Source organism: Balaenoptera ricei, chromosome X, assembly GCF_028023285.1.
Source record: "Balaenoptera ricei isolate mBalRic1 chromosome X, mBalRic1.hap2, whole genome shotgun sequence".
NCBI classification, from domain to species: Eukaryota; Metazoa; Chordata; class Mammalia; order Artiodactyla; family Balaenopteridae; genus Balaenoptera; species Balaenoptera ricei.
Window position 1 is genome coordinate 62,760,532 of NC_082660.1, and position 27,185 is coordinate 62,787,716.

General features: G+C 48.2%; 3 protein-coding genes across 6 annotated transcripts in view; all 3 read left to right on the plus strand.

The window, feature by feature from the left end:
• Positions 1-13,563, plus strand: part of KIF4A (kinesin family member 4A) — a 125,650-nt gene extending 112,087 nt beyond the window's left edge. The window contains exons 28-30 of the mRNA XM_059911463.1: positions 10,930-11,046; positions 12,664-12,786; positions 13,062-13,563. Of these exons, the coding sequence (XP_059767446.1) occupies positions 10,930-11,046; positions 12,664-12,786; positions 13,062-13,265 (444 nt within the window). The 3' untranslated portion in view covers positions 13,266-13,563. The remainder of the gene's footprint in view (positions 1-10,929; positions 11,047-12,663; positions 12,787-13,061) is intronic.
• Positions 13,564-15,943: 2,380 nt separating this feature from the next.
• On the plus strand, positions 15,944-25,410 carry GDPD2 (glycerophosphodiester phosphodiesterase domain containing 2). The gene is made up of 16 exons (XM_059911475.1): positions 15,944-16,013; positions 17,629-17,742; positions 18,025-18,128; positions 18,434-18,527; positions 18,699-18,758; positions 18,987-19,085; positions 19,268-19,361; positions 19,513-19,658; positions 19,777-19,859; positions 19,967-20,117; positions 21,871-22,092; positions 22,300-22,448; positions 24,018-24,165; positions 24,332-24,414; positions 24,664-24,692; positions 24,774-25,410. The coding sequence occupies exons 2-16, from the start codon at positions 17,638-17,640 to the stop codon at positions 24,824-24,826; spliced, it is 1,620 nt and encodes a 539-aa protein (XP_059767458.1). The 5' UTR covers positions 15,944-16,013; positions 17,629-17,637; the 3' UTR covers positions 24,827-25,410.
• A 346-nt stretch (positions 25,411-25,756) lies between these two features.
• Positions 25,757-27,185, plus strand: part of DLG3 (discs large MAGUK scaffold protein 3) — a 63,597-nt gene continuing 62,168 nt past the window's right edge. For 3 of the 4 annotated variants that reach the window (XM_059911469.1, XM_059911464.1, XM_059911466.1), the window contains exon 1: positions 26,456-26,628. The gene's annotated coding sequence lies outside the window, so the exon portion shown is untranslated. Of the gene's footprint in view, positions 25,894-26,455; positions 26,629-27,185 lie in introns of those variants that run through there. The other variant, XM_059911465.1, reaches the window with a different exon arrangement.

Genomic DNA, 27,185 nt, shown 5'->3' on the forward strand with positions numbered 1-27,185 from the left:
TAATAATACTACCTTTATATGGGGTTATATGGTATCTGAGAAGTTAAAAGAAGGAATATATGCAAGAGCACCTTGTGAAGGATAAAATATCATGCCGGTGTTGTTATTAAAGCACTGTAAGCATTTTAACAAATATTCCCATTTGTCCCCTTTGGCAGAAAAGAGGGAGGAGGTATTCTGGTCTCTAGTCATGAAAGAATGGAGATAAACTTGGATGGAGGGACTTCTCCAAGGTCATGCCAAGTATTAAATATAAGACTAGAGCCCAAGGCTCCTAATTCCTAGCCTGGTATCCTTTATGTTACAATTTTTACCAGATCTTATCATTCTGAGATATAATGTAACACTGAAATCAGTGCTAGAAGAATTATAGACTCTAAAGAAATAATTCTCAACCCTGGCTGCACGGTTAGGATCCCCCAGGGAGCTTTTAAACACAGGGATCCTGGGACCCCACCCCCAGATATTCTGATTTAATTGGTCTGAGGTGGGACCTGGCCTTTTTGAAAAGCTTCCCAGAGATTTCTTATGTGCAGCCAGGGTTGAGAACCACCGGCTTAAAGGAACCCCAGAGGTCTTTCATCTCGACTTCCCACTTCTTTTATATAAACAATCTCTCTATTATAGTGGTTCTCAGCTATGATGTTGGGACATGCTGGTGGGTTGCTAGCAGTTGTGATACACACACACCCCACATACATCATATTTGACATTTTGTCTGTGGCAAGATCTTGCTCCCTCTCTTATATTCTGATCTGCGTCCTGGTGTGAGAGAAAATAGGATGAAGCTAAAGCTAGTGCACATGGCATTTGTGTGAATACATCTGTCATGTACGTCATGACTGTTCTATAATACCACTCCCAGGTGTTTATCTAGCCTCTGCTTGCTTGAAAACAAGCAATCTAGTAGGGGGAGGCTCACAGTCATGAGACAGGGCAGGCCATTGTATTCCAAGTAGGTGTTGGAAAGTAGTTCCTTGTTGAGCTGTCCTATAAATCATCCCAGTGAGTCTTGGCTATGTAAAAGTCTAATTGTTCTTCCTTATGATAGCCCTTCAGATGCCACTCTTGTACTTTGGATAAAATAGAGACACATGGACAGGGTAATAGAGTGTTTTTGAGGCATATAATATAGATAAATGTGTAAATGGTCAGAGGACCATACCCAGCCTGTAGCAATCAATGGGTCAATGTCATCCTGGCGACGTGTCTCTAGGACATGTCATAGAACTCTGTCTTTTGCTCTGTCTTATTCAAAGAAGCAAAGTTAGGGGGTTTTTCTTGTTATGTCCAGTGTTGGCAAAAGTGACAAAGGTGGGCATTCCTGTCTGTTGTTGTTAGAAGTGTAGTTTGGCATACCTTTCTGGAAAGCAACTTGAAAATATGCATCAAAAGCCTTAAAAATGTTCCTATCCTTTGGCTCAATAATTATACACATAGGTATTTATACTAAGGAAATAGTCATTGATATGTAAAAAGATTTATAAATCTTTTTTGAGCATCAAACTATGTATCAGGCACCGCTTCTAGGTGCTGAGGATGCAATAAACAAGACAGGTAAAATCCTTGGCCTCGTGAAACTGAAGACATTCTTGTGGAGAGAGACTCATAGTGACCAGAAAAACAAATAAAATAATTTTAGATGATACGAGATAAAAAGAAAATATAGTCAAATCATAGAGAATGATGGGGTAGGAAAAGAGTACTTTGGACGAGTGTTTGGGAGAGGCCTCTCTGAAGAGGAGATATTTAAGCTGAGATCTGAGCAAAGTGAAGGAGCAAGTCAGGAAAAAAATGAGAAAAACATTTCAGGAAAAGGAAACAGTAAATGCAAAGGCCTTGGGGCAGGAATGAGCTTGGCTTATCAAGGAACAGCTGAAGAGGCCAGTGAGGCTGGAGGATCCTGAGAAGTGGGAGAGTGCAGTACAAGGTCGGGTCAGAGGGGTAATCAGAGGCCTTGTCAATCATGGTAAGATTTGGATTGTATTTATGTACCAGGATATTTGCTGTAACATGATTTATAATGGCAAACAATTTCTTTCAAAACAATCTTAATATCTAACGTTAGGTGACTGGTTAAGTAAATTGACACTTCCACATGATGAAAGACTATATACAACTGTTAAATATTAAAAATCATGGTTTTGATTTTCAGATTTTATAAAGTACTATATATTATTCTCATAATGGGGACGAGGGGGAAGATGTTTTAATGGTTTCTTTTACCCTCACAACTACAGAACAATGGTGATGGTTGTCCATATGAAACAGACTCGAGGGCTTGAATTTAACTGTAAACGCAGTATGAATCCACAAAGATATGACAAGGGAAAAAATCTATTGTGATTTTAGGACCCATTAGCAGGACTATGGAGTTCATAACAAGGGAGGTGTTTGTCTCAATCTGCTTCACAATGGTCACACCACATTTAGAAAGTTATGCTCATTTCTGGATGTCACAATTAAAGATGAACTTGGACAAATTGGTATATAGCCAAGGTGGTGAGAATTCTTGGAAACCATGTCATGTGGTGAATCATTGAGGGAGCTAGGTATATTTAGCTGTGAGAGGATTTGGACAGAGTGGGACTGGGGAGTGAAAATGATGCTCAGGGTTTGAACATATATGCTGTGAAAGTGGGGTTAAGTTGATTCCATGTCATTCCAGATGGCAGAATTTGGTCCTGAGGTCAGAAGTTATATAGAAACTGTTATCATCTCAGGATAAATAGAGCATTGGATAATAAGACCAGGGATGTTTGAGTGGGGCTTCAAACATCAAATCAGGCTTTAGATGGTCACTGAGGTCTCCTCTGACTCTAATCCATCATTCTGTGAGCTCTGTCACCTATATTTGTTTCAAGCCAAACTATCCTACTTTCTTCCACCATTTCTCTTACAACATCACTTCCTATAATGCTGGTCACCCGCCCCCTTTTTGTTTAATTCCCTCTTTATGAAGCACATATACACAGTGGACCCCTGAATGTGTGCACAAGGAAACATACTTATTGATAAAATGGGCTTAATACATGGAAAGCACTTGTAACAGTGCCTGGCACACGGTGATGTCAGCTATTACTACTGCAGCCTTGTTGTAAGTGTGAAATATGGCACTATGAGGAGTATGGGTAAATTGTGGCATACTCGTAGAGTGAAAATGAATGGAACAGGAGCTACATGCATCAACGGATGATAAGATACCATTTATATAAAGTTTAAAAGTGTGTAAGATAATTCCTTACATATTTTAAATAAAAACTCACATGTGGTAAAAAGGCATGCATAGGATAATAAGCACCTAATTCAAAAGACTGCCCCTGGGAGGGAGGGAGGTGAAGGGGATCAGGAAAGCGTAGACAGGAGGCTTCAGTTCTATCTGTATTTTACTCATCAAGGGAGGGTTGGGGATATTAGTGGGGTTTTGTTGTTGTCTACACTTTTTATATGCCTAAAAAAAATTATGGGGCCCTAAAATAGGATATATCATTTCAAATGGAGTCTGACTGACCCAGGGTTTAGTGAAACATTCTCTCCCTGTGATTTCTGAACTCCAAATTTCTGCCTGACTGACTTGCTTTTTGACAGCTATTTCACACTGTTGACTCATGAAGCTTGCTGACACCTCAAATCCCTAGTCCCTTTTTGCACAAACTACTTTTTTTTTGGCTGTACCGCGCAACTTGTGGGATCTTTTTTTTTTTTAACATCTTTATTGGAGTATAATTGCTTTACAATGGTGTGTTAGTTTCTGCTTTATAACAAAGGGAATCAGTTATACATATACATATGTCCCCATATCTCTTCCCTCTTGCGTCTCCCCCCCTCCCACCCTCCCTATCCCACCCCTCTAGGTGGTCACAAAGCACCGAGCTGATCTCTCTGTGCTTGCGGCTGCTTCCCACTAGCTATCTATTTTACATGTGGTAGTGTATATATGTCCATGCCACTCTCTCACTTTGTCCCAGCTTACCCTTCCTCCTCCCCGTATCCTCAAGTCCATTCTCTAGTAGGTCTGTGTCTTTATGCCTGTCTTGCCCCTAGGTTCTTCATGACCTTTTTTTTTTTTTTTTAGATTCCATATATATGTGTTAGCATACGGTATTTGTTTTTCTCTTTCTGACTTACTTCACTCTGTATGACAGACTCTAGGTCCATCCACCTCACTACAAATAACTCAATTTTGTTTCTTTTTATGGCTGAGTAATCCATTGTATATATGTGCCACATCTTCTTTATCCATTCATCTGTCGATGGACACTTAGGTTGCTTCCACGTCCTGGCTATTGTAAATAGAGCTGCAATGAACATTGTGGTACATGACTCTTTTTGAATTATGGTTTTTTCAGGGTATATGCCCAGTAGTGGGATTGCTGGGTTGTATGGTAGTTCTATTTTTAGTTTTTTAAGGAACGTCCATACTGTTCTCCATAGTGGCTGTATCAATTTACATTCCCACCAACAGTGCAAGAGGGTTCCCTTTTCTCCACACCCTCTCCAGCATTTATTGTTTGTACATTTTTTGATGATGGCCATTCTGAGTGGTGTGAAATGATATCTCATTGTAGTTTTGATTTGCATTTCTCTAATGATTAATGATGTTGAGCATTCTTTCATGTGTTTGTTGGCAATCTGTATATCTTCTTTGGAGAAATGTCTATTTAGGTCTTCTGCCCATTTTTGGATTGGGTTGTTTGTTTTTTTGATATTGAGCTGAATGAGCTGCTTGTAAATTTTGGAGATTAATCCTTTGTCAGTTGCTTCATTTGCAAATATTTTCTCCCATTCTGAGGGTTGTCTTTTGGTCTTGTTTATGGTTTCCTTTGCTGTGCAAAAGCTTTTAAGTTTCATTAGGTCCCATTTGTTTATTTGTGTTTTTATTTCCATTTCTCTAGGAGGTGGGTCAAAAAGGATCTTGCTGTAATTTATATCATAGAGTGTTCTGCCTATGTTTTCCTCTAAGAGTTTGATAGTGTCTGGCCTTACATTTAGGTCTTTAATCCATTTTGAGTTTATTTTTGTGTATGGTGTTAGGGAGTGTTCTAATTTCATTCTTTTACATGTAGCTGTCCAGTTTTCCCAGCACCACTTATTGAAGAGGCTGTCTTTTCTCCACTGTACATGCTTGCCTCCTTTATCAAAGATAAGGTGACCATATGTGCGTAGGTTTATCTGTGGGCTTTCTATCCTGTTCCATTGATCTATGTTTCTGTTTTTGTGCCAGTACCATACTGTCTTGATTACCATAGCTTTGTAGTATAGTCTGAAGTCAGGGAGCCTGATTCCTCCAGCTCCGTTGTTCTTTCTCAAGTTTGCTTTGGCTATTTGGGGTCTTTTGTGTTTCCATGCAAATTGTGAAATTTTTTGTTCTAGTTCTGTGAAAAATGCCAGTGGTAGTTTGATAGGGATTGCATTGAATCTGTAGATTGCTTTGAGTATAGTACAGTCATTTTCACAATGTTGATTCTTCCAATCCAGGAACATGGTATATCTCGCCATCTATTTGTATCATCTTTAATTTCTTTCATCAGTGTCTTATAGTTTTCTGCATACAGGTCTTTTGTCTCCTTAGGTAGGTTTATTCCTAGGTATTTTATTCTTTTTGTTGCAGTGGTAAATGGGTGTGTTTTCTTAATTTCACTTTCAGATTTTTCATCTTTAGTGTATAGGAATGCAAGAGATTTCTGTGCATTAATTTTGTATCCTGCTACTTTACCAGATTCATTGATTAGCTCTAGTAGTTTTCTGGTAACATCTTTAGGGTACTCTATGTATAGTATCATGTCATCTGCAAACAGTGACAGTTTTACTTCTTTTCCAATTTGGATTCCTTTTATTTCTTTTTCTTCTCTGATTGCTGTGGCTAAAACTTCCAAAACTATGTTGAATAACAGTGGTTAGAGTGGGCAACCTTGTCTTGTTCCTGATCTTAGTGGAAATAGTTTCAGTTTTTCACCATTGAGGACGATGTTGGCTGTGGGTTTGTCATATATGGCCTTTATTATGTTGAGGAAAGTTCCCTCTATGCCTACTTTCTGGAGTGTTTTTATCATAAATGGGTGTTGAATTTTGTCGAAAGCTTTCTCTGCATCTATTGAGATGATCATATGGTTTTTCTCCTTCAATTTGTTAATATGGTATATCACATTGATTGATTTGCATATATTGAAGAATCCTTGAATTCCTGGGAAAAACCCCACTTGATCATGGTGTATGATCCTTTTAATGTGCTGTTGGATTCTGTTTGCTAGTATTTTGTTGAGGATTCTTGCATCTATTTTCATCAGTGATATTGGCCTGTAGTTTTTTTTCTTTGTGACATCTTTGTCTGGTTTTGGTATCAGGGTGATGGTGGCCTCGTAGAATGACTTTGGGAGTGTTCCTCCCTCTGCTATATTTTGGAAGAGTTTGAGAAGGATGGGTGTTAGCTCTTCTCTAAATGTTTGATAGAATTCGCCTGTGAAGCCATCTGTTCCTGGGCTTTTGTTTGTTGGAAGATTATTTATCACAGTTTCAATTTCAGTGCTTGTGATTGGTCTGTTCATATTTTCCGTTTCTTCCTGGTTCAGTCTTGGAAGGTTGTGCATTTCTAAGAATTTGTCCATTTCTTCCAGGTTGTCCATTTTATTGGCGTATAGTTGCTTGTAGTAATCTCTTATGATCCTTTGTATTTCTTCAGTGTCAGTTGTTACTTCTCCTTTTTCATTTCTAATTCTATTGATTTAAGTCTTCTCCCTTTTTTTTCCTGATGAGTCTGGCTAATGGTTTATCAGTTTTGTTTATCTTCTCAAAGAACCAGCTTTTAGTTTTATTGATCTTTGCTATAGTGTCCTTCATTTCTTTTTCATTTCTTTCTGATCTGATCTTTATGATTTCTTTCCTTCTGCTAACTTTGGGGTTTTTTTGTTCTTCTTTCTCTAATTGCTTTAGGTGTAAGGTTAGGTTGTTTATTTGAGTTGTTTCTTTTTTCTTAAGGTAGGATTGTATTGCTATAAACGTCCCTCTTAGAACTGCTTTTGCTGCATCCCATAGGTTTTGGGTCATCGTGTTTTCATTGTCATTTGTTTCTACGTGTTTTTTGATTTCCTCTTTGATTTCTTCAGGGATCTCTTCGTTATTAAGTAGTGTATTGTTTAGCCTCCATGTGTTTGTATTTTTTACAGATTTTTTCCTGTAATTGATATCTAGTCTCAGCATTGTGGTCGGAAAAGATACTTGATACGATTTTAATTTTCTTAAGTTTACCAAGGCTTGATTTGTGACCCAAGATATGATCTATCCTGGAGAATGTTCCATGTGCAATTGAGAAGAAAGTGTAGTCTGCTGTTTTGAGATGGAATGTCCTATAAATATCAGTTAAGTCCATCTTGTTTAATGTATCATTTAAAGCTTGTGTTTCCTTATGTATTTTCATTTTGGATGATCTGTCCATTGGTGAAAGTGGGGTGTTAAAGTCCCCTACTATGATGGTGTTACTGTCGATTTCCCCTTTTATGGCTGTTAGTATTTGCCTTATGTATGAGGTGTTCCTATGTTGGGTGCGTAAATATTTACAATTCTTATATCTTCTTCTTGGATTGATCCCTTGATCATTATGTAATGTCCTTCTTTATCTCTTATAATAGTCTTTATTTTAAAGTCTATTTTGTCTGATATGAGAATTGCTACTCCAGCTTTCTTTGATTTCCATTTGCATGGAATATCTTTTTCCATCCCCTCACTTTCAGTCTGTATGTGTCCCTAGGTCTGAGGTGGGTCTCTTGTAGACAGCATATATATGGGTCTTGTTTTTGTATCCATTCAGCCAGTCCTTGTCTTTTGGTTGGAGCATTTAATCCATTTTCATTTAAGGTAATTATCGATATGTATGTTCCTATTACCATTTTCTTAATTGTTTTGGGTTTGTTATTGTAGGTCTTTTCCTTCTCTTGTGTTTCCTGTCTAGAGAATTTCCTTTAGCATTTGTTGTAAAGCTGGTTTGGTGGTGCTGAATTCTCTTAGCTTTTGCTTGTCTGTAAAGCTTTTAATTTCTCCATCAAATCTGAATGAGATCCTTGGTGGGTAGAGTAATCTTGGTTGTAGGTTTTTCTCCTTCATCACATTAAATATGTCCTGCCACTCCCTTCTGGCTTGCAGAGTTTCTGCTGAAAGATCAGCTGTTAACCTTATGGGGATTCCCTTATGTGTTATTTGTTGATTTTCCCTTGCTGCTTTTAATATTTTTTCTTTGTAGTTAATTTTTTTTCTTTTTTTTTTAAAGAAGTACTTTTTATTAATTAATTAATTTATTTATTTATTTATTTTGGCTGCATTAGGTCTTCATTGCTGTGAGTGGGCTTTCTCTAGTTGCGGCAAGCAGGGCCTACTCTTCGTTGCGGTGCACGGGCCTCTCATTGTGGTGGCTTCTCTTGCTGTGGATCATGGGCTCTAGACACGCAGGCTTCAGTAGTTGTGGCACGTGGGCTCAGTAGTTGTGGCTCATGGGCTCTAGAGCGCAGGCTCAGTAGTTGTGGCGCACAGGCTTAGTTACTCAGCAGCATGTGGGATCTTCCCAGAACAGGGCTAGAACCCATGTCCCCTGCATTGGCAGGTGGATTCTTAACCACTGCACCACCAGGGAAGCCCTGTATTTAATTTTTGATAGTTTGATTTATATGTGTCCTGGCGTGTTTCTCCTTGGATTTATCCTGTATGGTACTGTTTGTGCTTCCTGGACTTGATTAACTATTTCCTTTCCCATATTAGGGAAGTTTTCAACTATAATCTCTTCAAATATTTTCTCAGTCCCTTTCTTTTTCTCTTCTTCTTCTGGGACCCCTATAATTCGAATGTTGGTGCATTTAATGTTGTCCCAGAGGTCTCTGAGACTGTCCTCAATTCTTTCCATTCTTTTTTCTTTATTCTGCTCTGCACTAGTTATTTCCACTATTTTATCTTCCAGGTCACTTATCCGTTCTTCTGCCTTAGTTATTCTGCTATTGATCCCTTCTAGAGAATTTTTAATTTCATTTATTGTGTTGTTCATCACTGTTTGTTTGCTCTTTAGTTCTTCTAACTCCTTGTTAAATGTTTCTTGTATTTTCTCCATTCTATTTCCAAGATTTTGGATCATCTTTGCTATCATTATTCTGAATTCTTTTTCAAGTAGGCTGCCTATTTCCTCTTCATTTGTTAGGTCTGGTGGGTGTTTGCCTTGCTCCTTCATCTGCTGTGTGTCTCTCTGTCTTCTCATTTTGCTTAACTTACTGTGTTTGGGGTCTCCTTTTTGCAGGCTGCAGGTTCGTAGTTCCCATTGTTTTTGGTGTCTGTCCCCAGTGGCTAAGGTTGGTTCAGTGGGTTGTGTAGGCTTCCTGGTGGAGGGGACTAGTGCTTGTGTTCTGGTGGATGAGGCTGAATCTTGTCTTTCTGGTGGGCAGGTCCACATCTGGTGGTGTGTTTTGGGATGTCTGTGGCCTTTTTATTATTTTAGCCAGCCTCTCTGCTAATGGATGGGACTGTGTTCCTGTCTTGCTAGTTGTTTGGCATAGGGTGTCCAGCACTGTAGCTTGCTGGTCGTTGAGTGGAGCTGGGTCTTGGCGTTGAGATGGAGATCTCTGGGAGGTTTTCGCCATTTGATATTACATGGAGCTGGGAGGTCTCTTGTGGACCAGTGTCCTGAAGTTGGCTCTCCCACCTCAGAGGTACAGCCCTGCTGCCTGGCTGGAGCACCAAGAGCCTGTCATCCACACGGTCATGTGGCTGTAGGTAGGAGGCCTCAGTTCCTTGACACATGGATCTCTCCTTAGGGCTGCTTGAGTGTCCTCATGACATGGCAGCTGGCTTACCCCAGGATGAGTGATCCGTCCCATGGTCCCCAGGACTGTCATGGCTTCGGCTGCTGGGACCCGTCCAGAGCCGACAGCCTCAGTGAGGCCACCCTCCGCTCGGGCTCCAGGGCAGTTCAGTGACGGCAGAGGGAAGAGACCCCAAGCCAGGAGTTCCAGCTCTGTGTAAGCACGGGCTCCATTCTTGCTTGTGGGATCTTAGTTCCCCAACCAGGGATTGAACCTGGGCCCTTGGGCCCTCGGCAGTGAAAGCTCCGGGTCCTAACCACTGGACCGCCAGGGAATTCCCTGCACAAACTACTTTTAAGCCAGATCTCCCCCCCACAACATTACATTTATATGGCTGATTTGGGGGGAACTTAATGCCAGACTTACATTTATCCCTGTTTTAACTTTTCTGTCTACTTCCAGCCCATAATTCCAGCCAGTCAAAATATTTTTGAATTTCGATTCTATTATCTTACATATTAATCATCCTTCCAGCTTTGTGTCATTGTTACAGCTGATAAATATGCCTACCTTGTAGACTGGCTATGAGATTCAAATGAGATTTTGCATTTCTATATATGAAAGTACTCGGAAAACTGTAAAGTGCTATACAAATGTAAATGATTTTATTTCATATCATCAGTGATTTATTAAAATGTTGAATGGTTAAACTGCTGAGGACAAAGCCTAGGCTGACACTAACAAACTGTAGAAATATGAGTTGGATGAAAGTACAGCTGGGTAGATCTAAGGATACGGAGCAACTATACTCAGTCCTTAAATATGCCTAATTCTACTCCCATTCATCTCATAGTTCTTCACTTTGGCCATAAAATCATCATGAGGATCTTTGTCAGTTTCCCTGCATTATTATGGTATCCGTCCAATCCATCTTTCAAGTATACTATCCCAAAAGTGTGGCATGACTTGTTCTTAGAAAACCTATGGGGGTTCTTGGTGATCATTGTTTCACTAAAGAGAGGACTGAGGAGATAGAAGCTTAGTAAAGTTGATGGTACTTTCCAGTTTTTCTAGAATGGCCTGAGAATGAAGGGAAGGTACTTCAAACCTAGTCTTCTGACTCAGTAATGTGTCTTTCTACAAACCTGCTTTGCAGTGTTCCTGCAAGGGCTGGTGTGGGAACAAGCAGTGCGGGTGCAGGAGACAGAAGTTGGACTGTGGTGCGGACTGCAGCTGTGACCCCACAAAGTGTAGGAACCGTCAGCAAGGCAAGGTAGGATCAGTGCTGTCGTCCCTCACCATCCTTTCAGATCTCCCAGCAGTTTCTGCCCTTTTCTTCTACCTTCCCTCCTGAAAGCCAGAGTCTCCTGCACAGCCCTTCCTACCCTTCTTCTGCAACCAGAAAAAGACATTTCGCTTCTCAGTCCTTCTTCCTTGCTGCTAGCCTGTCCACACAACCCCTTCAGAAGCCACAGCCCCTCCCAGGAGATTCCCAGATATGCAGCTCCCCACCCCTAGCCTTGGCTGTAAAATTTCTGTACAGTGTCTAAGGCACAAGCAAGGAACAGTAGAGCAAGCATCTACAGGCATACAGCCATGCAGGATCAAACTAGTCCAGAGGCTTAGCTGGAATTTTAAGGGCCACGTGCTGAGGTAGCAGCTTCCAGGAAGGAAGTTAATCCTTCTGACATCTTGAGACATTACTTACTTAGACCTTCTCCATGGGAACCAGCTATTCCATGTCTCTAGGAAAAGACCCACAGGAACTTGGTCTTTCTGATAGGCACTGTTCTGAGCCAAGTTAACTGTAGCTGTTCTTTTTTGCTCCCAGGGATAGCAAACTCAAAGAAACGAAATGTGTACTGAGAAGTGCAGCACCAAGCAGGTCAGATGCCCGAACTTGCCTTATGCCTACCTGTGCCCACGGCAAAAGCTCATTCCTACTGCTCTCTGTGTGATACACAGGAATTTTAGCAAGACTAGTTCACCGTGCATTTCTTAACCATCTATATGGGCGCAGCTTTGCCCTGGGTCTTCTATTAAAAAAACTTCTGAGGTAGGTAGTCATTAGAGGACTAAGGTGGCAAGCTAGAGGTCAGGCTAAGAACTGTAGAAGTAGCATTGCAGGAGGACCTTCAGGATTCTCTATGCCTGTGCTTTTCTCAGTTTGGGTTCTAGAGTCCTATAGTGGCTCCATGGAAGTGCTTCCAGGCAGAGGAGTGTGGCCCAGCTCAGTTTGACCCTGTGCCAACCAAAGCAACTTGCTCTTTACTTGTTTATATATCGAGTTTCCTCTTAGAATTTCAGTTGGAAAACCACTGATCTAGTCCAATACTGCCATTTTACAGAGAAGGAAACTAAGGCCCAGAGATAAGCTTAAGTGACTCGCGTGATATTATACAGCTGGTCATGGCAGCTAAGATTAGACCTCAGGCTTCCTGACTCTTAATCCAGTTCAGTTTCCATGAGAACAGGCTATAATTCTAATCCAAGCTCTACCACAGAGTCGCCTTGTTACCTAAGCAACTTCTCTCTCTTGGCCTCAGCTTCCTCTCTGAAAGGAAGACCAATACAGGCAACACTCTGTAGAAATGCTAAAAAGTATATTGTAGATTGGGGAGGGGAGAGGATTAATCAAAGAAATGACCAAGGCTCAGCCTCGTTTTAAACCTTGCCTCATGATGTGTCCTGTGCCGCTCTCCTACCCAGCCCTTTGCCTTCAGAGGCTGCTTTTGAGCACTGTGACCTCCCCAAGCAGGGTCACCCTAAGACCTGCTTACACTGATTGATGAGGCCCTCAGAGCTGGTACCTCACTGGCTGAAGGGGAGCAGACTGATTGTGTAACCCTAGTAGCTGAATTTCTAATATCCCTGTCTGCTTGATTCTCAGGATAGCTTGGGCACTGTTGAGCGGACTCGGGATTCTGAAGGCTCCTTCAAACTGGAGGATCCCACAGAGGTGACCCCAGGATTGAGCTTCTTTAACCCTGTCTGTGCCACTCCCAACAGCAAGGTAGGTGGCCTAAAAGCCAGGTGTTTCCAAATGTATTAGCGTCCATCTCTGCATTAGCGCTGACAGAGAGCTGTGGGAGAAAAGGAGGTAAAGGTACAATCAGCTTGCTGGGAACTGGGAACCGGGCATCTGCTAGAGTCTGGTTTTTTCAACAGAGCGATTTGGGGGGGTCACCTCATACCACTGGGAGTGTGCTAAACATCTGTAGTGGCTAGGCTGCGCTGAGCCTCTGTCCCTACCCCAGATCTAGTCATAGCTGTCTCTGTCCTTCCTAGATCCTGAAAGAGATGTGTGATGTGGAGCAGGTGCTATTAAACAACACGGCTCCAGGTGCCTCCTCCCTTGGCCTCCCAGAGTCAAAACATGTAGCAACAGAATCCCAAGAAAATAAAGCTCCAGGGAAGAAAAAGAAACGAGCTCTGGCCAGCAATACCAGCTTCTTCTCTGGCTGCTCCCCCATTGAAGAAGAGGCCCACTGAAGTTGGACTCATCATATCTGCCCCGGTCTGGCTTGGGAGATGCCTTCAGGTTGCAGCCAGAAGGGGTTTTTTTTCATGATTCCTCTTGATTTCAGGTTTCTTGCTGTTGAAAAAAGGAACAGCACGTTACTGAAAAAGAGGGAACCTTTGTTGGATGTTGGCAACTTCATGCCCAGTCCCCCAGCCCCTGACGACTACTCTCCTCTCCAGAAGGGTGCTAAGCTACCTGCTGAAGAGAGAACCAACTGACCTTCCTGATGACTCATGAGGAACCAGTCCTCAGTACAATCTAGCTCTCTCTTACTCATGAGCAGTTAGGGCTGTCTCCCAGTGGGAACGAGGCCAAGGCTGTCTTATCTTTAGGTTGTCTCAGTTTCATGGCAGAGCCTAACCTAGGTTGGAGGCCTGGCACAGATCTTCACGCCACCTCCAGAATGGTGCTGGGATCTTTCTTGTCTCTGGATTTCAAGTGTTTTAATAGTACACTCAATTGTCTTTCAAGTTGCTGAGGTAAATGAAATCTTTTTAAATGTTAATGTTAAGTAAATAAATAAATCTTAGTCCATCTGCTGTTTGGAAAGAGTCTTCTGTGCTAGAGGGAGAAATACAATTTCAACCTGTGTTCCTCCGCCCCTGGGAACGCTATTAAGGAAAGTCAGTGCAAGTGCCCAAGCCCCACTGCCTTGTAGCAGCCCTCATCCCCTGAGGGGAGTATGGAGCAGCAAGTCATGTGTCTTCATGTTGCTCTGTTATCTCAGGAGGTTAGAATAATGCTAGCAAGTCCAGTGGCCTGACCTTCACTGTAGAGGCTGCCTGACCTCCAGATTTTGGAGGAAGGAACCATATTTACCAAGCATCTCCATGTGCTTGCCACAATTTTATTTGCTCCTCACAAAAAAGTTCAAGGTGAATAGGTCTCATTTTGCAGATGAGAAAACTGAGATACAAAGACGTTAAGTCACTTCACTAAAGTCACAAAGTTAACGAGTAATCGAGCTAGGACTTGAACCCAGGTCTGACACCGAAAGTTCTTAGCTGACTCTAGATCGGCAGTGGTGGCCATTACTGACAGCCTGCGGCCTGATTTGGAGTCGCCTGGGCATGGGATCGTACTGCTGCCCAGCCTGCGGACAGCACTGCACTTACACCCTGCTTCCTCCTTTGAAAGGGAAGAGGATGGGCGCGGCTTACTCCTCACTCTGCATCTGGGTTCTTCATCTCTGCTTAAGGCGAAAAGGGAGCCAGCCCTGGCCCTGCAGCCTTCTCAGGAGTTCACAAGCCCTGAGCGTCATATCCATGCATTCTGAGTCCCAGCCCCCTGCCCCGAACAAAGCTCCCAAAGTACCCCCCAGAATTTGGCACATGAAAGCCAAGACTCCTCCAGAATCCAACAGAGTCCAAGCAAAGGAAACTGAAGGACAACCTGCCTAGAGCGAAGCCTTCGGGACTAGGTGACCCTGCAGCCCTTTCTGGCCTCCTGCCAGCAAGCAGCCCTGCTTCTCTTTGCATTTTAATGCCGAGGGAGCAAGGGAGCCTTTGCCATTGCCAACTAGAGCCTCTGGATACAATGGGAAGGCAGAGAAGGAGGGGGCAGGCTCTTGGCCTAAGAGAGCAGGTCTTCCTTCTCACTGTTCCAAATCCAGTGCGTTTGGGGGGAGGGGTAAATGAGCTTATCCCCAGAGAAGACATTCTTTCCCACCAACACTACACTAGCCCCCAGGCATCGAGCCACTGCCTCAGCCAAAAGGTTGAGAGGGAAAGTCAATCAAGCCAGCCCCCAGTCCCTGGCCCACCCAGAGCCCTGTGCTTTAGCACTAAGCTGACTCTACGGCCTGCTGGCCATCCCTCCTCTGCTGATGGTGTGGTAAAAGTGTCTTTTATATGTATTCATCTTCCAAAAGCCAGTGACCATACCACTATACACTCCTCAAATGATTCTTGGAAAGAGACGGTAGATGCCTTGGGGTCAAAGCAGCGAAAAAGATGCAAATCTCAGCACATCTTGAATGAGCATCTCCTTTCTGGGGTGAGGGGGGAAAGGGAAGGGCTGCTAGTACCACCCAGGCCCCATAAGGCCCACGGAGACCCCTGGTCCAGAAACTGGGTGAAACAAGAAGTGGCGTGCAACTCTGAGTTCCCTTCTAGATGCACCTTGCAGAAGCAGAAGCAAGATCCCAAGAGGGAAGGGAGGCTGATGAATTAAGGCTATCCTCCCAGGGAGCTTGAGACTGGATGCTAGACTTCCTCGCACACATACACACCCCTTTCCAGGGGGCTGGCTGGGCCCCTTCTCCTCACTGCCAAGTTGCAAAGTTGTGTGGTCACCTCCCCCCAGCTTCCCGCCCGCCCGCGCCCTCAGCCCTCGCCTCCCTGAGCCGGGACAAAGCCCCAGCAGTGACTAAGAGGAGAACAGGAGGAGGGACAGAGGGATGGGGAAAGCTGCACAAAGGAATTCCTCACCCCAAGCCCCCTGACCGGCAGCGAGTAAAGAAGCAGATCTGCTCGCCCTCCCCCTTCCCCCCTCCCATCTTCCCACCCGACCAGGCACGGACACCACAGGCCACAGAGCAGCTGCAGGCCTTGGGAGAGGACCCGCACAGCCTCCTGTAGGTGGCAACAGTGCCACCTGTTTGACTGGTGGGGCTGAGCCTGGAAGAGGGAGGAGGCTGACAACTCGGAGAGGACCTGGGAAACAGTGCAGTGCACAGCAGAGGGCAGAGAGCAGAGCGGACCTGCTGCTGAGAAAAGGTGTGAGGGCTCGGGGAGGCTGGGGGCCACAGGCGGGAGTGGCAGGGCCGAGTCCGGCTCCTGCCGGCAGGGATTGGGCCCAAGGATTGAGCAGCACCCCTGGTCAGCTCCCCTGATTGGAGTTTTCTGGCTGCTCAGATCCTGACCCCATCCTACAGACAGCTCCTGGAGGGAGGTGGGACCCTGGACGGCAGTGTCTGGGGTGCAGAGGCAGTACCCGAGGTACGGCTGGAGCCCGAGGCAGCTACTACCACTCGGTCCCAGCATGGGAAGAGGCAGGGAACCTCCCTCTGGGTTGGCTTTTTCCTGGGAGGGGTGTCAGGGTGGGGAGAGGTTTCCCTCCCCCCAGCTTCAGCCCCCTAACTTCCATCCCTACCTCAACCCTCCTTTCCCAAGGCAAGCAGAGGGTAAGAAGGGCTGTTTCAGGAGGAGCCACACCCTCCTTTCAGCCACTGTGCACCCCCTAAAGACTCCACAGCTTCAGGGGAGCCCAGATGACAAGGCAAGGGGTCGTGTTCCTCAGACCACACCCACTTTGGGTGTATCCAGGGGCTCCTTTACATACTCCAAGTCACCTAGAAACCCATTTTACTGACAGCCACTAGTGCGCATGCACATACAAATGCTGACACAAATCCCACACCTTCTCATGTAGAATCAAAATCACACGCCCAGCCTAGTCTGGGGATCAGTAAGCCAGCTTGGTCTCAGCTTGACCCCAAAGTACAAGGTCCAGTGATCCCCTGCCCCAAGACAACCACAGCCCCCATACACACCTTTGCCCTGTATTTGTTGTACTTTCACCAAAGTGTCCTCAGAGGGTGGGGCCCCTGAAAAGGAAAAGGCGGGGACTGGGTTCCTGGCTGAGGTTCGGGGATGACTGGGCAGAAAGCGACAGGACTGGGGTGAGAGGGCTTAGATGTTCCAGGTGTGTGCGGGCAGGAAAAAGTTTCCTTCAGAAGGTAGGGAGTGACCCAGGCAACCTGTTCCCCTCAAGACTTCCTCTTATTGGTAGTGCCCCCTTGCCCCTGGGAGGTGAAGACAGACAATCTTTCAGTTCAGGGCTTTGCGATGTGTGCAATCTCTGTATCCATAGCAACTGACCAACTAGCCACTAGCCAGCCCTCCCTCAGCCCCAGGTCAGGCCTGGTGCCTCTCCTTCAGGTTACTCCTGGTTCCTATGGTGGAAGCCTCAACACGGGGCCGCCTGAAGTTTGGCCAGATCTGCCTCAACTTGCTAAACCGTGTTTGCCCCACCCCGGGGAAGTTTCTCCTGAGTCCCCACCCCAGGCAACCTCTCCATCCCCAGATAGGGATGCTGTTGAAAGGGGAGGAGATAGAGAGAGTGGGTGTATATCCTGCCAGGAGGCTAGACCTCCAGGGTGTCCCACTGACTTTCCAGGTATGCAGATGAAAGGGAAAGAAAGACCCCGGAAACTGTCCCCTTTGCTCACCTCCTCATCCAATCTGGCACTTGGGACCTGCCCTGTGACCTCCGTTGCTGAGCAGCGGCCCAGGCCTCTGCTCCTCCCCGGGGCTCCTCGCATATACTGGGAGGGAGGCTGAGATCTGCCTTCTGCCAGGGTCCCTGATAGCCAAGTGTCCCTTCCCCCAGGCCCTCACCATGGGCGAGTCTCCCGGCTGCTGCTCGGTCTGGGCCCACTGCCTCCACTGCCTGTATAGCTGCCACTGGAAGAAATGCCCCAAAGACAGGACACAAACCAACCAGGTGAAGTACAAATGGGGTGTGTGGGGGGTTGGAAGTCCAAGGCAGAGGCCACTTGGAGGGGATAAGAAGGCCAGGTGTGTTCAGAGACAGCGGAGGGGAGGGGATAGGGAAGGAAGGGGCTTTCTCTCCCCAGGAGGAAAATCCCCTCAAACATGGAAAGAACTACGTGCAAAAGCAGAGCACCCCCATGCCTGGCAGGAAGCCCCCTTGAGCTGCCCTCCATTGGGGACTCTGAGCTGAAGTGGGGATGGGGTGTGAGCTTCTCTCCTTGCCCCTTTGCAGTGCGAATGCATCTGGTTTGGCCTGCTCTTCCTCACCTTTCTCCTCTCCCTGGGCTGGCTGTACGTCGTGCTCATCCTTCTCAATGACCTGCACAACTTCAATGAGTGTGTCACGGACCCTCAGTGTGTCAATGAGCGTGTCACGGACACCTCAGCAGACATGTCAACCTACTCCCCACCCCGGGGCTCCAGGGTGCTCGGTCATCCCCAGCCCTGCCTGGCTTGCCCCCTACCCAGCCTCCTTGAAAACCCCTCCGTGAAGTCTCCCCAGTCCTTGGAGCCCCTGACCCCATGAAGGGCTTCCCCTCACTCCCTTCTAGCCCCCATCCTAGAGCCACCCAGCCCAGCTCCCCTCAGGCCACTATCGCTGCCCTTCCCCCACTCGGGCACCTCCCTCTCCCCTCCCACAGATTCCTGTTCCAGCACTGGGGACACTGGATGGACTGGTCCCCGGCATTCCTGCTGGTCATCTCTCTACTGGTCACATACGCATCCCTGCTCTTGGTGGGTCCCGGGGCAGCTGGTCTAACCTTAGCCCTTCCTTCCCGCTCAGCTCTACCCTGTCGCTCTCACCCTGGCCACTGAGGGGAGGGGAGGAGGGAGGTGTCAGCCTGGGAAGCCCACTCAGGGAACCCCCTCTTGGCACCTCATGACTCCCACCACCTCTGCCCCCAGCTCCTGGCCCTGCTCCTGCGGCTCTGTGGCCAGCCTCTGTGCCTGCACACCGCCCACAAGGTAGAGTGGGGATGGGAGCAAGCGGGAGACGGGTACACTGGGCCCGGCGCTTAGCCAGTTCTTCTATCCCTGGGCACGAGCTCAGGACCTGAAGCCCAGTAAATACGTGCTGAGTGAAAGAAGGACAGTGGTTGAGTCAGGAGAAGAGAATGGTCCTGTTTTCATAGAGTGAGGGGCAGCCCAGGCAGCCACAAGCCCAGGTTGACATGAAGATCCCTGGCCCCCCAGGTGCTGCTGCTCCTCATTATACTTCTTGTGGCCGCTGGCCTTGTGGGACTGGAGGTCCAATGGCGGCAGGAGTGGCATAGCTTACGTCTGTCACTGCAGGTGAGTGGCTGATATCCAGGGCTTAGCGGGGGACACCTTCGCCTGTGGCCAACCCCAGGACACAGCTTGCTCCCTGGTGCCCCGAGACTCCAGGTAGCTCTCAACTTCAAAAGTCAGGTCCTAGGAGGAGAAGGGGAGGGCTTCCAGGGAGAAGAGCCCTCCTCAACAGCTCTTGTCCACAGGCCACAGCCCCATTCCTTCATATTGGAGCAGTTGCTGGCATCACTCTCCTGGCCTGGCCTGTGGCTGATACCTTCTACCGTATCCACCGAAGAGGTGCCAACTCCACCCTCCCACGCACCCGCACTGGCCATCAATGCTCCTGCCTCCTGCTGCTCCGTTTCCTGCACCTGCACCTGCACTCTGCTTTCTGTCCCCAGGGCCCACCACTGTCCTTTCTCTATAGCCTGTCCCCCACTCCCCACAGGTCCCAAGATTCTGCTACTGCTCCTATTTTTTGGAGTTGCCCTGGCCATCTACCTGGTGCCCCTATTCATCTCCTCAGCCTGTATCATGGAACCCAAAGACTTACCCCCCAAGCCTGAGCTGATGGGACACCGAGGGGCCCCCATGGTGAGTGCTGGGCAGAATGCTGGCAGGGCAGGGAGGGTCTGCTCCTCTAGGCTGCTGCGACCAGGCCTGTGGGTTCCCAGGCTCCCACCCTTCCCTGCCACCTCCTCACCTTTCCCAGCTGGCCCCCGAGAACACCCTGATGTCCCTGCGGAAGACAGCTGAATGTGGAGCTGTTGTGTTTGAGACCGACGTGATGGTCAGGTGAGGGAAGACGGGGTCCCCTCCCAACCCGAGTGACACAGCAGGGAAGCTGCGGAAATGATGACCAGCCCCAGAGCTTGGCCCTCTGACTCCCCTTGTGCCTTCAGCTCCGACGGGATCCCCTTCCTCATGCATGATGAGCGCCTGACCAGGACCACAGATGTGGCCTCTGTGTTCCCACACCGAGTCAACAGCCACAGTAGCGACTTCTCCTGGACTGAGCTGAAGAGACTCAATGCCGGGGCCTGGTTCCTACAGGTGAGGACAGCCTTCTGGAAGAGGCAGCCACGGGCAGGGGCACTCGGGGGTGGAGTTCATTCATTGATAAGCATCTGCTGAGCCCCATGTTGGGCGACAGGTATACAGTCTCTGCACTCAGGTCATTCCCTCCCAGTAAGGAAAGCATCTAGGCAACAGGCTATCAGAATATGAAACCTCCAGCAAGAGCAAGGTCTTTACTGGGTAGAGAGGAGAGAGAGGTCGCTGTTGGGCAGTGGGAGTGTGGGAGAGGGTCAGGAGTGGTTTCCCAGGAGAGGATGCCTGAGCAGCATATGAAGTGAGGGTAGTTTTTAAGATGGACAAGGCAGGGAACGGGAATTCTGGTCAGAGGGAAGAGTGTGTGTAAAGCCCAGAAATATGAAGAAGCCTTTCCAGAGAACAAAAAGTGGCTCAGTGGGAATTCCCTGGCAGTCCAGTGGTTAGGATTTGGCGCTTTCATTGCCTGGGCTCGGGTTCGATTCCTGGTTGAGGAACTAAGATCCTGCAAGCCGTGCGGCAAGGCCAAAAAAAAAAAGACAATGAAAAAGTGGCTCAGTGGAAGTGGGAGACAAAAATGCATGGGAGTCGTGGGAGATGAGACTGGCTGGGGGCCGGGAGAGCAGAGGCTTGGTCTCCGGGGGCTTTGAATGCCAGGCCTAGAAGTGTGGACTTCAATGCGGCAGGTGATGGAAATTATTTAAAAGGATACTTAATTTGTTTAGTTTTTCTTTTCTTGATTACCAAAGTAATACAAGTTCCTTGTAAAAAAAAAAAAAAAAAAAAGTAAAATGTCAGAGAAATAACCTAAAATTGAAAAATCTCCCGTAATCCAACCCGTCAGTTGGATACATATTCTGAGGGATTAAGACATATCTGAGCGCTTAAGAGTAAAGGACGTCTGAGTTTGCATCTTGGCTTCACCACTTCCTAGCTGTGTGAGCCTAGGCAACATTCCTTAGGGTCTCTGTGCTTCATTTTCCTCATCTATAAAATGGGAATAATAACAGTACCTACCTTGTAGGATTATCGGGAGGACTAAATAAATTAATACACATAAGTGCTTCTAATACTGCCTGGCACATAGTAAACATTTAATAAGTGTTGATAGCTCACTTTCTCCATGCCAGTGACTAGGAGGTAAGGTCATCTGTTGATTTCAAGGGGAGGAGAGGAGAGTGGCAGAGGTTTGGAACAGCCACCAGGAGGAATGGGAGAGGGAGCAAATCAAGAACAAGTAAAAGGATGGCTAAGTGGCACTGAGAGCAGAAAACAGGACTACAGTGCCAACAGCCCACGTGGTATGCTCTGCCCCCCGATTCTAGGGGTGGAGGAGGCGGACAATTGCAGAATTCAATCAGAGTTTGGGATTTGTGGGGCAGGAAAGGAGTTGACGGGGCTGTGGAAAAGTAGTTCAAGCTGCGGATGGACCATGGGTAGGGGATGTAGGTGTGGCCAGAAAGGGGCTGATGGATTGGGAGGAAACCAAGGGGTCAAGATCCCAGAGGTCTCCGTGAGACCCAAGGGAAAGTGTAGTGAGAGCGAGGAAGTTAGGAAACCGGGAGGGTAGGAGGTTGGGGCCAGAGTAAGGTATTAGAGGGTTTAGAAAAGGCCACAGTTTGGAGAAAGGAAAAACCCTGGCTCAGCAGTGGGCCGAAGCTGTACACCAAGTGGGGGTAATGAGTGAAGATAATGAGGATGGGAGGATGGCCTGGAGGCTTCTTCTGGTCTTGAAACAATTTTCTTCTTCTTATAGAGGCGACCCTTCTGGGGGGCTAAGCAGCTGTCAGGCCCTGATCGGAAAGACGCTGAGAATCAGACAGTGCCAGCCTTGGAAGAACTACTGAAAGAAGCTGAAGCCCGCAACCTTTCTGTCATGTTTGACCTGCGCCGCCCCCCACGAAACCACACATACCATGACACTTTTGTGAACCAGACATTGGAGACTGTGCTGAGTTCAGGGGTGCCCCAAGCCATGGTGATGTTGCCAGGACCCCAAGTGCTCCCTAGTGCCCCTCTCCCCTGCCTTCCCTAGGCCATGATGATAATGCTGAGGCTTCCCCCCGCCCCAGGGCCCCACCCCAGCTCATACAGCCCATCCGCAGTCAGACCTCTCTGCCCCTGTCCCCACCCCCGGAATCCCTAGGCCTTCCCCAGCTTCATGCCCATCCACCCTGAACCACAGGTCCTCTGGCTACCGGATGAAGATCGGGCTCATGTCCAACAACGGGCCCCCCAAATGCGCCAGATATATGGACATCTGGGAGGCCACAGCACTGTGAGGCCCCAGTTTCTCAACCTCCCCTATCAAGACCTGCCGCTGTTGGATATCAAGTGAGTGCCAGAGGAAAGGAGCTGAGGGGATCACATGAGGCTTCATGGCGGGGAAGAGCCGAGGCTGGGAAGGCAAAGGCCATTCATTCACTCACTCATACAACACATATTTATTGAACACCTGCTATGTGTCAGGCACTGTTCATTGCAGGCTTTGGGAGTGAAAGAGACAGACAATAAACCACTGCACAAAACATATGCATATTGGATAGTGATAAGTGATCTGAAGACAAAAAATTTGGGAAGATGTAGTAGAGATTGGGAGAGAGGGGCTAGGGAGGGTCACAGTAGGAAGAGTGGTTAAAGAGATAGTGTCTGGGCTGAGACCTGACAGGTCACAAAGAGATGACAATGGGAAGAGCTGCAGAAGAGCAGGAACAGCAGCCTTGTGAGCGAGGGGAAGGCAAGGCTGGAGAGGTAGGCAGGGGCCAAATTGGGTAGGACCTTGTAGGCCACCAGAAGGAGTTTAGCTTTCATTCTACACCAAAGAGGTTGGTGCAAGAGAGGATGGATCCAGGGGAGAGAGGCGAGAGTCCCAGATGTGAGCTGGGCCCCAGAAGCTGACCCAGCCAGGAAACATGATAGACTTAAAAACATGCAGTTGCCAAGGTCTCTTATAATATCCTTGTGGTCAGATAGAAAAAAAATGTGGACTGAATGATAGCCCGGTTATCATATTAAGTATTTCAAGGACCTTTCCCCAAGCTGTCACCGTGGGAGGAGACACGATATCAGGTTTGGCCCTCCCCTTAGTCTTGTCCTGGTCAACATCGACTGCTGATTATGTTTCCAAAAGGCATGAATTGGTAATGAAAACACTGATGGGAAAATGGAGGCCCTGAAAGGTCTAAGCACTCCAAGATGACGGGCCAAATGTACCAGGATGAAATGCAACAGAGATACATGTAAAGACCTATATTTGGGGTCCAAAAGAAGCTCAACTGCACAAAAACAAGAGAGGGAGACACTGGCATTAGCAGGAACATGTGTGAAAAAGACCAGGGCTTTGATTGAACACTGTGAATAATGAATGACACTGCCAAAAACTAGCCTGACCCTGGGCTGCCTTCACATGGGCATAGTGCCCAGAAGGCAGGAGGAGTTTTGCTCTCCTCGAAGCTGGTCCCAGCCCACCTGGGATATCACCTTCAGATGCAGGCTCCAAACTTCAAAAGGAACATAGGTAAATTGGAGTAAGATCAGATTAGAGAGGTTTGTATGGGGAAGGGAATGATAAGCGAGGTCCCCAGCCCCAGTTGAAGTGACTGGGGCTGTTGGGCCTGGAGAAGAGAAGACTCAGGGAAATGTGGTCACTGCCCCTCAGACCTCTGAAGGGATGTCATGAGACAAAGAGGAGAGACACATCTGTGTAGCCCCAGACAGCAAAGCTAGGACCCATAGGTGGAATCCACCAGGAGACAGAGTTGGTCAGGGGCTGCTACGCAAAGGCAGAACTGATGGCTCTGGGGCAGTGACACTGGAGATTCAAGCACAGAGAGGGGCTGTCTCCCTCCCATGCCTGGAGCGCCAAGATTCTGGATGTTCCCTATTTCTTCCCCGCCTCCACAGAGCACTGCACCAAGATAATGTCTCGGTGAACCTATTTGTAGTGAACAAGCCCTGGCTCTTCTCCCTACTCTGGTGTGCAGGGGTGGATTCGGTCACCACCAATGACTGCCAGCTGCTGCAGCAGATGCGTTACCCTCTCTGGCTTATTGTAAGGGCTCTGGGACTGCCACCCCTCCTCCTCTTTTCCCATCCCTGCTTCTCCTTAACCCTATCCCTCTCTTCCTTACTTATTGCCCCTCCTCCCCCCATATACTACCTGTGTCTGTATATGGGTCGCTGTGGCCACTGACAGGGGCTTTTTTCTATTCCCATAGCCCCCTCAAACCTACCTAATGATGTGGGTCATTACCAATTGTGTCTCAATCCTGCTGCTTTTGTGGACCTTTCTCCTCCAACGGTGAGTGTTTTGTGCCCCAGCTTTCTGGGTTTTTATTCTCCCTAGGGTCCTGGTGATAGGGCTGATTCAGACTCATAAATGCTGCCTGGGGCTTGGGGTTTGGTCTGTTTGGTTCCTCGGAGATTCTTAGACCCTTCCTTATATATCCCATTGGCTTGAACCTGGGAAAGGCAGTCTGGGGGAACTCGGGGTCAAAAGGTCGTTCTTGAAGCTGGCTGAACTCATAATGAGAAGCTTTTCTCCCTATAGGAGATGTGCTAAGGAGAGAGAGAGAACCGGTAAGAACTTTCTCCCCTCAACTCATTTTTCTCCTCCTCTAGCCTTCCCCTTGCTCACTCCCTATATGCTCCTCTCCCCAGGCTTAGAAACAGCAGTGCTGCTGACCAGGATCAACGCTTTCATAATGGAGTGAATGTTCTGTCCTCGACCCCCACCAGCCAAAGTCTGAGGCCTGTCTGCATTGGCCAACAGCAAGGAAGAGAGAATGGCTGAGGTGGAATGTTGGTGGGGTTGGTGTGGGGTGAAATTTGCCAACAGGAGGTTTTGAACTATGAGGGCCTTCTGCCCAGATGGTGGCATGCCCCAAGCTTCCATGGAATCTGTCCCCCTTGAGATTTCAACCTGAAGTGGTTAGGAAGACACTGAGTCACGAGAAGTTTCTCCCCAAATGAAACTAGAACAGAGGAAAAGACAAGGAGATTGCCAAGAGAATGTTTCTGATCTGTGTGCACGTGTTCTTGTGTAGAAGGCACAGGGTGTCAGGGGCGGGACAGCTTGGAACAGTGACTGAAGGAGATGACAAAACGGCCTTTCCTGGAGAACTATAAGATGATGGAGATATCGACCTGGCTTCATTCACTGTCTCCCCTGACATATGCAATTTATCTTATTTCCTGCCTAGAGGCTGGGGGCCAAAGAGCCCATCTAGCCATGTGCCTACAGATGGCTTTTTGCTGTACACAGTCTTTTCTTCAAGACACATTCGTTCCTGAATCTTGTCCGTTAATAGGTTATTCAATGAATTGAATGCCCATTTGGCACAGTCTAATCTTCTCAGCGCTGGGGCTGGGTGGAGGATGCACCTTCCATCTAGGGTTGTATGTGACATGACATTGAGGGGTCATCATGGGGAGAATCGTGGGTTGGAGGTGGCAAGAGGTCCACCTGGGGCAATGAAGGGCTGCAAGTGGGAAGCAGGAGAGCAGCCGCCACAGGGAGCATTCCGGGTGGCCCAGGCGCGCTGTGCAGACTTGCGCTGTAGCTCCACCTTGTGGTCACCTGCCCCAAGAGGAGGGCCGCGCCGTCGTCACCCGTGACGTATTTGCTGAATGCTACCTGTTTCTTGTGCCCATTGGGGACCTGTGTCCTTGACTCCGTACCCCGAGGGCATGGTCCGATTTCCACAAGTTTTCGCTTCTCTGGGCTGCGCGCAGGGTCAGGTTGCCGGGCCTACCTTCCCCTCGAGGAGCAAGTTCCCCGGTATGTTTGCTGCTCGTGAGTCCCTGGGATAAACAGTTAAGATGACCAGCGCGGAGCTGGCCTAGGATAAGGAGTCTGGTAGAAGTGGGGGAGGGGCTAAGGGAAACACAAGGACAGGAGGGTGCTCTGGCTGACTCTTCAGTCCCCACCGCAACCACATTCACCCCGGTTCATGTCTCCACACGAAGGGAAATCGAACTAAGGGTCTGACGAGGTCAGGAGGTTCGGTTCTCAATTCCTCCTCTCTCGCCAGCCTGGGACCGGGGGCGGCACTGGCACCTAGGGACAAGACCCTCCTCGGTTGCAGGGCAGGCCCGGGAACTACAACTCCCAGGATGCCCCACGGCCACTTCCGCTCTCGGGATGGACCGAAGCGAATTTGAATTTGTGTTCCCGCCCCCTCCTCCGCCCCGACCCCGCCCCTTCCCTTCTCGCCACCCAGCCCTCGCCATGCACACACATGCACATACACACACAGGCCGCCGTCCACGCCAACATACCTGGCCTGCAGCAGGCGCGGTGGGCGGGGGCATCGGCGTGCGACGGGCTGGGAGGTGGGAGGAGCGCCGGGAGCCCACGCCGCGGCTGCTGCCTGGTCCCAGTCTTCTCGGGGGTCCACGCCGCCTTGGACCGCCTCTTCCACACACTACCTTTTCAAGCTGCATTTCCGTAGTTTTCCCTGTTCCCGATCCCGCCCCTCAGACCGACTGCTGGCCTCAGCTCTGGGGCGCCCAGGTACTGCCGGGCTCTCACCTCTCAGCATGGACTTCCCCCACCCCCCACCCCCCACCCCCATCCCTACTTTTCTGTCCCCTCCCAGTCGCCCAGCCTCGCAGCACCGCAGCCTCTTCCTCCCCTCCCATTCCGACCTGACCCTGACCACATCCAGGGTCTCCAACCCCCGCAGCCTCCACCTCTCAGCTCCCAGGCTCTCAGCTGCAGTCCTCTAGCCTCAGAGTCTAGACTCTCCGCCGGAATGCCCCAAGCCCTTGCCCCTAGCCCCTAGCCTTGAGCACTCAGCCCTGAGCCTGCCACCGCCCATCCTTCCTCTCTTCCCAGGAGGACTGGACAGCTATGGCGCACTTAACCTCTATAAGGTCCTGGACTGGAGGCTGAGATTGACAAAAACTTGAGGGCGGAGGGCCAAGGGGCGCTGCTCATTGGGGTTTGGGTGCAGTTGCTGTCGTTATTTTTAGCTGCTGACTCACAGCTTCTGGCATCCGGGTTTGGGGCTAGCAGGCTGGGCTAGGGGGCTATTAATAGAGCTAAGGCACAGCCCCGACCCAGTTCAG

Excerpts from the sequence above, each read along its gene's own strand:
- GDPD2 (XM_059911475.1), top strand. The coding sequence starts at position 17,638 with ATGGGCGAGTCTCCCGGCTGCTGCTCGGTCTGGGCCCACTGCCTCCAC. Across the intron at positions 18,528-18,698 it reads CATACGCATCCCTGCTCTTG|CTCCTGGCCCTGCTCCTGCG; the intron begins GTGGGTCCCGGG and ends CTCTGCCCCCAG. Across the intron at positions 22,093-22,299 it reads CAGGGGTGCCCCAAGCCATG|GTCCTCTGGCTACCGGATGA; the intron begins GTGATGTTGCCA and ends CCTGAACCACAG.